We start from the raw sequence: 13,456 nt of genomic DNA on the forward strand, positions 1-13,456 counted from the left end.
TTTTGGGGAAATCCCCGAAAATTCGGGGAAAGTGGAAGCACTGCCTTAACAGCGCTTTTACACTATTTTAACTTTCAATCAAAGACCAACTTTTCAAGTTGTTCCTTCAACAGCGCCGCGTCAACTCTCAAATATAAGCTTTTAAACTATATTCAGGCAACCGCTGTACCCGGGCTAACAACAATTTCTGTTCAGAAGTGTCATTTCCAGGTAATCTGTGCTTCTTCTTCTTTAAATTTTGCAAAGATTACTTTCCTGTTATGTAGTACCGTTATTTATAAGATTAATTGGAATAGAACCTCAACTCTGACGATTTATACTTCCTCTATTAATCTTTTCAAAAAAAAAGAAAAGAAAAACATAAAGAAAAAAAAAGTTATAACTGGATTCACAGAATTTGGCTTAAGCAAAAATATAATAAAATTACATCACTTTTTTTCCGTTTTATAATTATTTATATTCCGCTATATAATTATATTGGTTATCGTCTATCAGCCTAGTCAGAATAGAACTTCAGTTCCCATGATTTGAAGGCGCTTCTCTATCCATTCGGCAACGGCGAGGTATCTGTGTATTTATTAATGTGACCACTTTATTCATAAGCTTGAACCTTACTAGCTAGCCACAAAAACTAGTCTTTAAGATGGTCTTGTATAGACGGCAATAATGCTAGAATGCAAAAGTAAATATTACAGAACGTGTTTTGGGCGTAAACAACAGCTGAATTATGCTGGGAAGGGAAAGGAATACAAGTCAAAATTGTACAATTAATACCGTTATAACTTTCTGAACAGAAAATTTCGAGCATTTCCTTTGATAGCCCTGAAAAGGGCTGTTTGATAGTAAAGGATAACCTATTGTAGACATTACTTTTTAGCTGGCTTCTTAGCTACTGACTTTTTAGATGACACTTTCTTGGCGGGAGCTTTTTTGACTAATGGCGCCTTCTTGGGTGTCGATTTCTTTGCTGGTACTGCTTTCTTGGCCACAGCGGTTTTCTTGAAAACCTTTATAGGCTTTTTACTACCAGCCGTTGGCTTGGTAGCCTTTTTGGCTGAAGTCGACTTTTTAACGGCAGGTTTGGCTGTTTTCTTGACTGATGTTTTCTTAGCTGTGGGCTTCGCAGGCTTTGCAGCCTTGGGTTTTTCGACCTTGACAGGCCTTACAAGCTTGAAAGAACCAGTTACACCAGTACCTTTTGGATTTATAACAATTCCATTGGCAAGGCAACGCTTCAAAGCTTGCTTAAGATGCATATTCACAACTTTGGCATCGTTACCAACCTGGAAATTGACCATTATATATTTGAGAATGGCCTGACGGCTAGATCCCCCACGTTCTTTCAGGTCCGCACTGGATTTGGTGATCATTTCCGTGTATTTCGGTTGGGTCGCTGGTGCCTTGGCCTTTTTATCCCCTTTAGGTTTTGCAGCCTTAGATGGTTTTGGAGCCTTTGCTTTCTTTTCCTTCTTGGCTGGTGAAGCCATGCTCTGGGATTCAACAGATGTTGGGGCCGCTTCAGACATTTCAGCTTCAGACATTTCAAATTCTTCTCAACTTCTCTCTATATCACTAGTGCGACTAGATTTCAAATGCCTGCTTATTTTCAAAGTTCTACCATTGACGTACCGGTTACGGCGGGAACCGCCGTACCCGGGTTAACATTTCTCTGTGTGCGCGAGCTAAGGAATTTCGGCAGCACTTGTGTTTGTTTGGAATCACTTTATTCTCATTTTTGAATGGGAGGTGGGACTTTGAGGAATAAAACCTATACTAGAGGATAAAGAGGTCGTTCTTCTATAGGTAGGTATTTTTTTTCATTGCTTCATTCATTCTAATGTTCCAGCAAATGGGCAGAGAATAGTGGAAATCCGTCAAAACTAGTGTTCAATCTCAAAAAACACCTTTTTAATAGGAATTTGGATCCTCGATGTCCACTTTTGATTTTTTATTAGTGAAATCCAGTACAAGTGCGTTCAGAAAATGTAAGATACATGCATGTGTGCTTGTAAATTTGTATTGAAATTAATTCTGAAACTCCAACTAAATACACAGAGGGTAAAGAAATAAGAAAGGAGACCAGATTTTGAAGTTTGTGTGTTAAATTTGTATTCTAATGGAAATAAGTTTCATTTCATTCTAGTATTATATACTAGAAAAAAATTTTCATGAAGGGAGCGCAGGATTTTCTAGCATTATTTGAAATAAATGAAAAAATAAATATAAAAAGTTTTTTCAACTGAAAGTAAGGAAAAGTATTAAAACTTAAAACGAACAGAAGTTATTAAGCATATGATGGGCTCACCTCCTCCTAATACCCCGCTCTTTACGCTAAAGTAATTTTAGTAATTTCAACTATTTATTTTACGGCTTTTGTGATTCAGGGATCATTCTTAAGAAATTGGGACAAAATTCAAGCTTTAATGCAAAGAATGAGGTACTGACAAGGGGGTGAATCCCCTCATATACGTAATAAAAACATGAGAATACAGAAGTTCGTTATGTAAGCTAATTTATAGGTTACCTATATCTTTTAATAATAAAAACATTCATAAAAAATTAAAAGTTCTAGTTGCCTTTTTAAGTAGCCAAAAAATCGGAGGGTAACTAGGCTTCCTCCCCCGCTCTTTTTTTTCTCAAAATCATTCGATCGAAACTATGAGAAAGCCATTTAGCCGAAAAAATAAATATACAAATTTCGTTTTAATTATTCATCTGCGGAGAGCCAAAATCAAAACATGCATTGATTCAAAAACGTTCAGATATTAAATAAAAAAACAAGTTTTTTTAAAAGAAAGTAAGGAGCGGCATTAAAACTTAAAACAAACAGAAATTACTTCGCATATGAAAGGGGCTGCTTCCTCATCAACGCCCCGCTCTTTACGCTAAAGTTTTTTACTGTTTTAAAAAGTAGAGTTAAGAGAGAGAGTCAAACTTTAGCGTAAAGAGAGGGGCGTTGATGAGGAAACAGCCCCTTTCATATACGAAGTAATTTCTGTTCATTTTAAGTTTTAATGCAGCTCCTTACTTTCTGTTAAAAAAACTTGTTTTATTTTATTTAATTTATTTAAGAAACAAAACCCACGCAGGTTAGCTACTTAATAACATTACAGGAAATGAGAACAAGCTATTATTAATCTGCATCATTTCAAGCAGTAAATACCGGCTTATTGTTTATGTTATTATTTAAATCAGACATAAAGGCAAGTTTTTCCTTTTCCATGTTTACCTATTAATGTCTTTGAAATGAACAAACCATATGTCGTCCCAAACCCTGTCCTGGAGCCTCCTTGTTCTTCGTGTATTATGTTGTTTTTATTTAACCAATTGAAAAACCTAGTATCTAATATTTTCTCTTATCTCTTACTTAAAGCAAGGACAAGCGCTATTAAACAATAATTTTCGTAAGCCTTCGGGTTCCTTCTCGTAAAAAGTGGTATAAACAATGATGTCTTCCAAAATTTTGGCCATTGCCCTGAAGATAACACATTATTACAAAGAAGAACAATTATTGGCATAAAAATGGTAAAAAAATTCTTAAATAGCTTTATTGGTATACCATCAACACCCACAGCAGTACCACCTTTTAAATTCTTAAATACAAACTTAATTTCTTGGCCATTCACATCACCCACTAAATCATAATCGTGTTCCCTCATAGGATAAATAACTGTCTCAGGGGTGTGCGCTATCTTATGAAGATCTACGCAATCACCTACTAGCTAGCTAGACTAGCTAGCTAGCTAGACTAACTAGCTAGCTAGACTAGCTAGCTAGTCTAGCTAGGTGGAAAGGCACCTAGAAAGCAGCTTGCGACAAAGGCAGCACGTAAGTCGGCTCCTGCCACTGGTGGGGTCAAGAAACCACACAGATATAGACCAGGAACTGTAGCCCTAAGAGAGATTCGTCGCTATCAAAAGAGTACCGAACTCTTGATACGGAAATTGCCGTTTCAGAGACTTGTGCGAGAGATTGCATAGGATTTCCAAACTGACTTAAGGTTCCAGATCTCGGCTGTGATGGCCCTACAAGAAGCCAGTGAGGCGTACCTAGTTGACTTTTTGAGGATACCAACTTGTGTGTCATTCACGCCAAGAGGGTGACCATCATGCCAAAAGACATTCAACTTGCCCGTCGTATCCGTGGCGAGAGAGCTTAAGTGCCCTTATTCTATATAACTGATTCTTAACCAACGGCCCTTTTAAGGGCCACTACTTGGTTCAAACAAACACGTGAAATATCCTTAAACAACATTATTGTGCTGCTAGAAAAAAGAAAGAAAAGAAGCTTGAAACAATGACAAAGTGGTTGAAATTATTAAGATAGACCTCATTATTGATAAAATGGGTCATAGATTCGGTTTGGCATTCAACAAAATCTAATTAAAAAGAACCATATACAAACGCAAAATTAGGCCAGCATCCAGAAATTCCCAAGAGACCTATTAAAAGGCTTTCTATGGTTTCCAAGGGAAAGTGTTGAAAAAAGCCAACCCCCCCCCCCCATTCTCTTCCAACTATCCGTCGATATTACTTTCTATACTAGCAAATTGAGAACAACCACCGAGAAAGGGAATTTTGAAAATGGACAAGTTGTATTATTGACTTTACCCGAAATTTCACACATCAAAGCTACGAGCAATGAAAGTAATTTAAGAGGTTTTAAAATAGGGTGCTAGCCCTTAAAAAGGCTGTTTGTTAGGGCCCAGCTAATTGGGCGGTAGTAGACGGGAGAAAACACCTTATTTGGAGCTTGTGTATTTTGTTACAGCTTTAGTACCTTCGCTAACAGCGTGCTTGGCAAGTTCCCCGGGAAGGAGTAACCTCACAGCAGTTCGAACCTCTCTGCTAGTGATGGTGGACCTTCTGTTGTAGTGAGCTAGGCGAGAGGCCTCCGCGGCAGTCCTTTCAAAGATGTCATTGACAAAGCTATTCATGATGCTCATGGCCTTACTGGAAACACCAGTGTCGGGGTGCACTTGCTTGAGAACAGGGCCGCCAAATTTTTTTTAAATTTTTTTTTACTTCAATTATTCTGCGTTTTCCATGGTTACATGCAGGGCTGCCAAATTTTTTTTAAGGAGTGTGTCATATTTTTTCCAAAAATGTGCTTTTTGTTTCATCTTTTTGTTTCATCTCAGATTAGATATTTTAAATGGTAAATTTGATAATAAATTAAGCACGTATATATGAGCAATAGCTTACAAATGAGTCATTAAACATCACTCTTATCAGTTCTGCTAGCCCATTGGCCCCAGCTTTTCCACTTGAGAAACGGCACCAAGAGTCTTAGCAATATTTGGAACATGCTGATGGTGGAATTTATATGGAGGACGTAAATATGAGCAATAACTTGTATATGAGCTACAAAAGATCTGTTTACAATGTTCTGATAGCCTGCTAGCGCCACCCCATGAGAAATGGCAAAAAACTTGCCATTTTAGTGCCATATGGCACTTGCAGATTTGAAAGAGTCATTAAGCCACTTTATGATATTCAGGTAGCCCACTGGGCCTGTTGAAAAAAAAAGAAAGAAAGAAAGAAACAGGAGACAGGTCAGTGCTGCTGATGTAAAAATGTGATTTTCCTTTTTTTTCAAGGTAATTTCACTATTCACTGTAATTTCCCTGTATAAGGCTTTTGACCATGATTATTCCAATAGTACACTTTTAATTTTGATCTGACGCCGTTTTTGAGGGGTTAAAGGTTTTTTTTCGAAATCACCATGATTTTTTTTTTCGCATAAAGTTTTACTAATCAAAATAATAATTACCATTCCTGAGTCAATGCAAGATGGCAATGTTTCTCAACTAGGTAGTTTATTTCAAAATGTATTTTTAATTTTTGGTTACTATGGGCGGTGGTTCGCTCTTTACTAGGTTGCAGCTACCGCTGGAATCATGATAAAAGATTCTTCTGTAAAAACAATAGAGAAATGAATAAATGCTTACAAAGAAACAAAAAGCAACGCATTTGTAGGGTTTTTATTACCTAGCAGCTAGGGCAAGGATTCAAATTGATTGCAGAGCCACAAACGTTTGTCATATAAAAGTATAATTCGGTAAAATAGAAACACATTGTATGTATTCAGCATGGCCACCATGCTTGTAAACTTCTTTTTTTTTATATTAAATATATTTTTTTATTATATATTTTATAATAATAAAATATTTTATATATTTTATATATATTTTATATATAAATAGTTTATATATTTTATTTAAATTTATAAATATTTTATAGATTTAATTTTTTTATTATTTATATATTTTTTATATTAAATATATTTTTCTTTTTTTTTTCATATTGCCATAAGGTCCCGACAGAATTTGATAGACAAAGTTTGTTATTTCACGGAAACTATGGACCTCTGGTCGAATAGATGGTTGCAGCAATAGATTTTGGAAAGTGGCGTATAATTCAGGCCTTACCGGTAAACGCGTGGCACCTGGTTCAAAAAGAAATCATAAATGGATTGTTGGAAGCACAAGTGAAAGCATAAAGTGGGCTCACGGTCTTTCAATCATTCCCGCAGCATTTTCCAAGTCTTTTTTTTTTTTTTAGAAAGACAGGTTTTCCATATTATAAAGTTGGTCCACAGCCCTACCAACATCCCAGTACCCCTAGCACTTGCAATTTTTCAGCAAAAAGCTCTGTATGTTACATCTTGTCTGAAATGAGATAGCCCAAAGATATTTATTTGTTTATGATTCGAGAATCAAAGTGCATAAAAGGCCTTTCAATTTTTTCTGTCTTCTTGTATTATCAAAATTTAAGAGCAAAAGTAGGCATCTCGCACTTTTTTTACTGGGATGTTTCGGCATGAAATTGCCTTTTTTGAGGCATCTCTCTCCCTAACTACACACAACACAATAAGAGAACCCTATTTTAGAAGTTCAAGTGCCTTTCTAAGTTTAGTAATTTGTTCATTGCATATAGATAGTATTTGTTATTGGGAAATATACGGATGTTTTTCGTGGTGGAGTTTCCGACAGGGAGAAGGGATTGTCTGAGGAATTTCCAGTAGGAAGAAATCTTAGGATAATTTTCTTTCAGCAAAGATTATCTTCCATGAGGGGGTACTTTTCGAATGGGGGGAGGGGATTTCCAAGGGGGATTTTTTCCTAGGGGTATTTTCTGCTGAGGATAAATTCCAAGGGGCTATGTTTGGGAAGGGTATATTCCAGGGAGATATTTTCTGTCGGGGAGGTTGTTTTCCAGGGAGGACGCGAGGTAAATGCCTATAGCCACTGCTCCCCTTGATTCCAAAAATGTGTATTTGTATATCTGCTAAATATGCTCCATTTCTCCGTAGTTTCATTGGAAAAATAAAACAAAATTTACATAAATGTTAATTGTAAACGCCCTCCTAAGTTTCATTTACAATAATGATTGATTTTAGAGGTTCATTCCAATGAATACTTATAGATATAGTGCTCTTTTAAGTGAATCAATTTCTTAGAATTAAAGTTTTTAAAAATAAATTCCATTAGAGAAGCATTCCTCACCTTTTTTGGTCAAATACGACTATGAATTCGAAATCTAAAATATGACAAATTAATTTGCTTGCCATACAGTACATTATTAAAACTTTTAAAATACTTTTTCGTCAACGATAAAGATTTTATAAATTATTAAAATGATTAAAAGTATAATTTTAGTCCTTTATCTAAACAAATATATTTTTGTGTAAGGATTGTTTCTGAGCCAAATGATTTACAGAAAAAATTTTAAATTGACGTGAAAATCACATTAAATCTGGAGAGAATTTGAAACAATTGAACAATTTTTGAAGCTCCTTTAAAGGATCTGGCTAACGCCGGAACCTTTGAAAGGGCGCATAAATATCTCAAATATTTCACCACAAGGAATTGTGTTAGAATAGTTGAGACAACAATTCAAAAAGAACAGAACTCATTGCCAAAGATGTGCAAGGTACATACATATAATGAGCCTGAGAAAATTTTGCTTATTTTAAACAATAGGGGGAAACAACCCTTAAAAAGCGTAGAATCGTAACGTAAAATCACACCATCAGATTTAGCGTATCAGAGAACCCTGTTGTAATAGTTTCAAACTCCTGTCTACAAAAATGCGGAATTTTGTATTTTTTGACAGAAGGCAGATCACGAATACGTGTTTATTTGTTTGTTTGTTTTTTTGTTTTTTCACAGGGGTGATCGCATCGCCCCATTGGTCCTACAATCTTGCAAGAGGGCTCATTCTAACGGAAATGAAGAGTTCTAGCGCCCTTTTTAAGTGACCAATAAAACTGGAGGGTATCTAGGCCCCCTCCAACACCAATTATTTTCCCAAAGTCATCGGATTAAAATTCTGAGATAGCCATTTTATTCATCATAGTCGAAAAACCTTAAAACTATTTCTTCGGGGACGACTTACTCCCCCACAGTCCCCGTAGGAGGGGCTACAAGTTACAAACTTTGACCAGTGCTTACGTATAGTAATGTTTATTTGGAACTGTACAGACGTTTTCGGGGGGAGGGGGGTGGAAAGAGGGGGGTATGTTGGGGAACTTTCCTTAGAGGAATTTATCATGGGCGAAAAAAATTTTCATGAAGGGAGCGCAGGATTTTCTAGCATTATTTTTGAAAAAAATAAATATAAAAAAGTTTTTTCAACTGAAAGTAAGGAAAAGTATTAAAACTTAAAACGAACAGAAATTATTAAGCATATGATGGGCTCACCTCCTCCTAATACTCCACTCTTTACGCTAAAGTAATTTTAGTAATTTCAACTATGTATTTTACGGCTTTTGTGATTCAGGGGTCATTCTTAATTAATTGGGACAAAATTCAAGCTTTAATGTAAAGAATGAGGTACTGACAAGGGGGTGAATCCCCTCATATACGTAATAAAAAATTGAGAATACAGAAGTTCGTTATGTAAGCTAATTTATAGGTTACCTATATCTTTTAATAATGAAAACATTCATAAAAAATTAAAAGTTCTAGTTGCCTTTTTAAGTAGCCAAAAAATCGGAGGGTAACTAGGCTTCCTCCCCCGCTCTTTTTTTTCTCAAAATCATTCGATCGAAACTAGGAGAAAGCCATTTAGCCGAAAAAATAAATATACAAATTTCGTTTTAATTATTCATCTGCGGAGAGCCAAAATCAAAACATGCATTGATTCAAAAACGTTCAGATATTAATTAAAAAAACATGTTTTTTTTTAACAGAAAGTAAGGAACGGAATTAAAACTTAAAAAAAACAGAAATTACTTCGCATATGAAAGGGGCTGCTTCTTCATCAACGCCCCGCTCTTTACGCTAAAGTTTTTTACCGTTTAAAAAGTAGAGTTAAGAGAGAGAGTCAAACTTTAGCGTAAAAAGAGGGGCGTTGATGAGGAAACAGCCACTGATGAGGAAACAGCAGTTTGAACCTCTCTGCTAGTGATGGTGGACCTTTTGTTGTAGTGAGCTAGGCGAGAGGCCTCCGTGGCAGTCCTTTCAAAGATGTCGTTGACAAAGCTATTCATGATGCTCATGGCCTTACTGGAAACACCAGTTTCGGGGTGCACTTGCTTGAGAACAGGGCTGTTCTGTGCTGTCATGACTGCATTTTCCAGGGTTACTTGCAGGGCTGCCAAATTTTTTTTTAAGGAGTGAGTCATATTTTTTCCAAAAATGTGCTTTTTGTGTCATCTCAGATTCGATAATGTGTCACAAAATGTGTCATTTTTTTTGCCACAAGTGGTATCATATTTAATTGTCAAATCTTTATTTAGATTTTTCAATATATAATCTTTTCCAAATCAGCTCAAAAAGGAGTAAACTTAACCTTATCCTATTATCTTGGGATCATGACCTTTTTATGGCGTCATGAAAGAAATAGAAACATTCGATTAAGTTAATGTTACACCCAATGAATTTGTGTCTGAGCGGCCAACGAGGCAAGTTTACATTTATAAAAATTTTAGGGACAATCAATTCCGACAGTTAACTGAAAATAGACTTTTCGTATGACGTCGTAATCGTAATCGGCTCTATACATAATCGGCTTTATTGGCTAAGCTTTTTATTTAACAAATATGTAAGCCATTCAACCAGCTTCAATGTAGTATTTTTGTCATATTTGTTGGTGCCTTTTTAAACCAGACGGATTATTCCGAAGGAAAGACATCTCTGGATATTTGTAATCTTGTCCGAGGTGGGATACCTTTCCTGTACTCCTAAAAATGGGAGTTGTTGCTTATGCATACAGCTTTGGTAAACTGCATGCTGTTTACTTTTTACTATTAAGTATGTACCAGTTGGCTACATCAAATACTCAATCAAAAAGCCTATTAAGATCGGATATTCAGCGTACATTTCGATTTAAAATTTCTGCATATGGCTGTTTTCTTCACGTGGTTTGAATTTTAAATATGGTGATGGCATCTGTCCTGTATTCCGCACTGTTTGTTTACTACTGCCACCGTTAGGTAGTGCTATTCCCTTCCATTAGTTTGTAGCTTTCATGGAGGTATAAAATTGAAATTTTACTTTACTTTTAAAAAACAAGACTTGGATGAAAAAAAGTGTCATTTTTTTAAACAGAATGTGTCATTTCTGTCGATTGTGTCATTTTTTACAGAAGAATGTGTCATTTTCGTCGATTGTGTCATCATTTCGACTGAATGTGTCATTGTGGCACGCAACATCAAATTGTGCCATTATGACACAAAATGTGTCAGTTTGAAAGCCCTGGAGGAGAGGCCAGAGCTATGAAAATTTCCAAGGTTGACTTGGGTATATAAAAATAAATCCTAGTGGTTTTTTCTAACAAGGTTCGAAAACAATAAGAAATTCAATGTTGAATCAAGTAATTACGGGCCAAAAAATCATATGATGCGAAAACATATTCAATGAACAGCAATTCATGGGCAACTTTAATGACATGCTACTAAAACTACATCCGCAGAAAATAACATAAATATTCAGTAATCAGGCCCAAAAATAATTGTAATGTAGCTGAATAGTCGATCAATTGATGTAGCCAAAGGCACCCCTATTCAAATATTTCAAGAAGCTTAGCGGTAGTGAAGGAATTCTTAGTTTGATATGTTGCGAATGCAATTGACTTGATAAAATGTGTGGTGACCAAGGGCATTTCACTTTTTTAAGACTAGCCTTTGTGACTTAATTTAAATTTCAGCAATTTGATTCGATTCCTAGTTCAATTTAAAAGCCAATTAGTTTCGATAATTACAGAGTATTTTCAAAAACAAAATGCATCAGGAATTCAATCAGTTTATGCAATTTAATTTAATTATGGCAACTGGTCATTGATACCATCATTTGCTTTAACACCTGACTAAAAAAAACAAAATGTGTTTATTTAAGAGATGTTCTGGAGAAAATTCCAGAACCATTCTCTGTAAAGTATACGCTCAACTCTCTCCGTAATATTTCAAACATGTCAGCTTGTCAGTAAATTAATTTTTTTCAATACGGCCCAACAATCCAATTTACTTGGTCTTAACAAAAACAATTTGTATACTTTTCTCTTTCAGCTCACAATTTGCAACGTAGTTTAGGCTCAAAGGAAGAAACCTTGTCAATGTGTGGACATGGGTCCGCGAGAACGCAGTTCTCCACTATCAAAAATTACGCAGTGGAGCTACCCCCATTTGGGGTAATCACAGGGGTCAGCCAATCCGAAGTGCAATGGAAAGACCTCACCCTGGGAGCGCCTCCTTCATGATCAAGGCAGCTCCCCAGCCAGGTAATTATTAATTCTTCAGAATCTAACATTTTACTAATATCTTTCGACATAAATCCGGTTGCTTTGAATGCCACTCAGAAACTCTAATTTATTAAACAGATGCAGCTTTTTGTCCTTTTCATTTGTCATTTACTTGATTAATTCTATAATTCCATCCTATTACTAACAATGTAGCCAGAAGACTGTCTTGAAGAATAGATGGCCTTCAAGTATAATTCTAGTAAGGAGAATTTGATCTAAGCTTATTAAACAACTCTAAGGTTCGAACTATGGAAAAGTAGGGGCAAAATTTGGTATGGAGCTGGGAGGGGCAACTGCCCCTCCCCACCCCTTTCTGAAATTTAGTTTCTTCCAAAATTTTGTCAAAACTAATGTAATCCTATAAATTCAAGCATATACAGAAACACATCAATTTTTTTTTTTGAACTAGCTTTATAGTCCTTTTAGAGTACTAAATAGTACCTCTGTGGTACCAAATGGCTTCTATTTAGTTTTTACTGCCTTTTTCACTTGATTTTGGAAAAAGGGTTCCAACTTTGCCCCTCCATCCCCATCAAGTTTGGATTTTGACGAAATTATGCCGCTGTAGAAAAGCAAAAGAAATAGAAAAAAAAGTCCTATAAGAAGGACTCGAGCTAAAAGGACTTAGTAGAAACAAAGTTGTACGAGGAAAGTTGCATTCCAAGATGGTGGTATCTTTTGATTTTTCAAGGGCAGGAGATCAATCGCCTTAAGCAGTAATAGCGTGTATTGATTTGAGTTAGCTTTGTTCAGATTTCTTGTGCAATGCTTTGCCTTTTACTTTTTAGCCTAAATAAATTACCTGGCTATGCTGTAAGGATAATAAATCCAGAAATAATTACTTTCTAAGACGAAACAAAAGAGAACTAAACGTAGCTTGGACTTGGCTCGCTTTTACACCATCTAAGGGCTTAAGAGATAAATACAAGAATCGTTTCCATCCAATCTCGTACAGGCCCATTGGCCCAGCAATCACAAAGTATTCTCCTTCTGGAGACAAAATAGATTTCTGTAAAATTTAGAACGGTTCTGCAGGAAAAGCCTGCTAAAGAAACAAGGGCCAGTCCTGACCATACCAATTCCTTGTACCAAAATATGCATTCTTGTAGAATGCATTTCAGTCATTTCAATCATCATGCTGTTAGAATGCCATACTTCAGACTCCCCGAATGTATCAACAAAGATCACACAGGGATTTTGTGACTTAGGCTCCAGGCTTTTCCATCCTCACAACAGACCGGTTTCTTGGTCTCCCTTCACATGGACAATCGCCTGTTGATTCTCTTTTCCCTTCACACAGAGAATTGTCTTTTGAATCGTGTTCTCCCCCTAGACAGAGTATTGTGTCTAAAAACCAATAGAATACCCAAATGAAAGGATTTGCCCCAGTAAGATCTCAAAACTCCTCATTTTAGAGGAACCAACCCCTAAACCGAATGGAAATACGGTTCCTAGACGAGGGAGGAATGAGGACCCTAAGATAATATAGACTCAAGAGCACCCAGGACTTGGCACGCTATTGCACCAAACCAAGAGTGCCTTCAAGCATCCCTTGCCCGCTTAAAAGTAGCTTCCCTTGGATGTAATCTGAAAAAGATAACAACAAACATTTAGCCAGCCACTTGTCAACTGAAGAGCTGTAGGCAACTAGGCAACTAACAACACTAATCACGTCTATTTCACTATAAACATAGCCTATTTAGACACCCCTA

General features: G+C 36.2%; 2 protein-coding genes and 1 non-coding gene across 3 annotated transcripts; all 3 read right to left on the minus strand.

The window, feature by feature from the left end:
- Window positions 1–866: 866 nt before the first annotated feature.
- Window positions 867–1,541, minus strand: LOC136028550 (histone H1-delta-like). Its single transcript, XM_065706395.1, has one exon. The coding sequence runs from the start codon at window positions 1,539–1,541 to the stop codon at window positions 867–869; it is 675 nt and encodes a 224-aa protein (XP_065562467.1).
- Window positions 1,542–4,741: 3,200 nt separating this feature from the next.
- Window positions 4,742–9,570, minus strand: LOC136028551 (histone H2B-like). Its single transcript, XM_065706397.1, has 2 exons — window positions 9,376–9,570; window positions 4,742–4,981 (listed from the first exon to the last, which is right to left on the minus strand). The coding sequence occupies exons 1-2, from the start codon at window positions 9,568–9,570 to the stop codon at window positions 4,742–4,744; spliced, it is 435 nt and encodes a 144-aa protein (XP_065562469.1).
- Window positions 9,571–11,568: 1,998 nt separating this feature from the next.
- LOC136028577 (U1 spliceosomal RNA) lies at window positions 11,569–11,731 on the minus strand. The gene has a single exon (XR_010617838.1). It is a non-coding gene; the product is annotated as a U1 spliceosomal RNA (small nuclear RNA).
- Window positions 11,732–13,456: the final 1,725 nt, after the last annotated feature.

This window comes from Artemia franciscana, chromosome 6 (genome assembly GCF_032884065.1).
Source record: "Artemia franciscana chromosome 6, ASM3288406v1, whole genome shotgun sequence".
Lineage (NCBI taxonomy): Eukaryota > Metazoa > Arthropoda > Branchiopoda > Anostraca > Artemiidae > Artemia > Artemia franciscana.

Excerpts from the sequence above, each read along its gene's own strand:
- LOC136028551 (XM_065706397.1), bottom strand. The coding sequence starts at position 9,570 with ATGACAGCACAGAACAGCCCTGTTCTCAAGCAAGTGCACCCCGAAACT. Across the intron at positions 4,982-9,375 it reads AAACTGCTGTTTCCTCATCA|CAAGTGCACCCCGACACTGG; the intron begins GTGGCTGTTTCC and ends CCTGTTCTCAAG.
- LOC136028550 (XM_065706395.1), bottom strand. The coding sequence starts at position 1,541 with ATGTCTGAAGCTGAAATGTCTGAAGCGGCCCCAACATCTGTTGAATCC.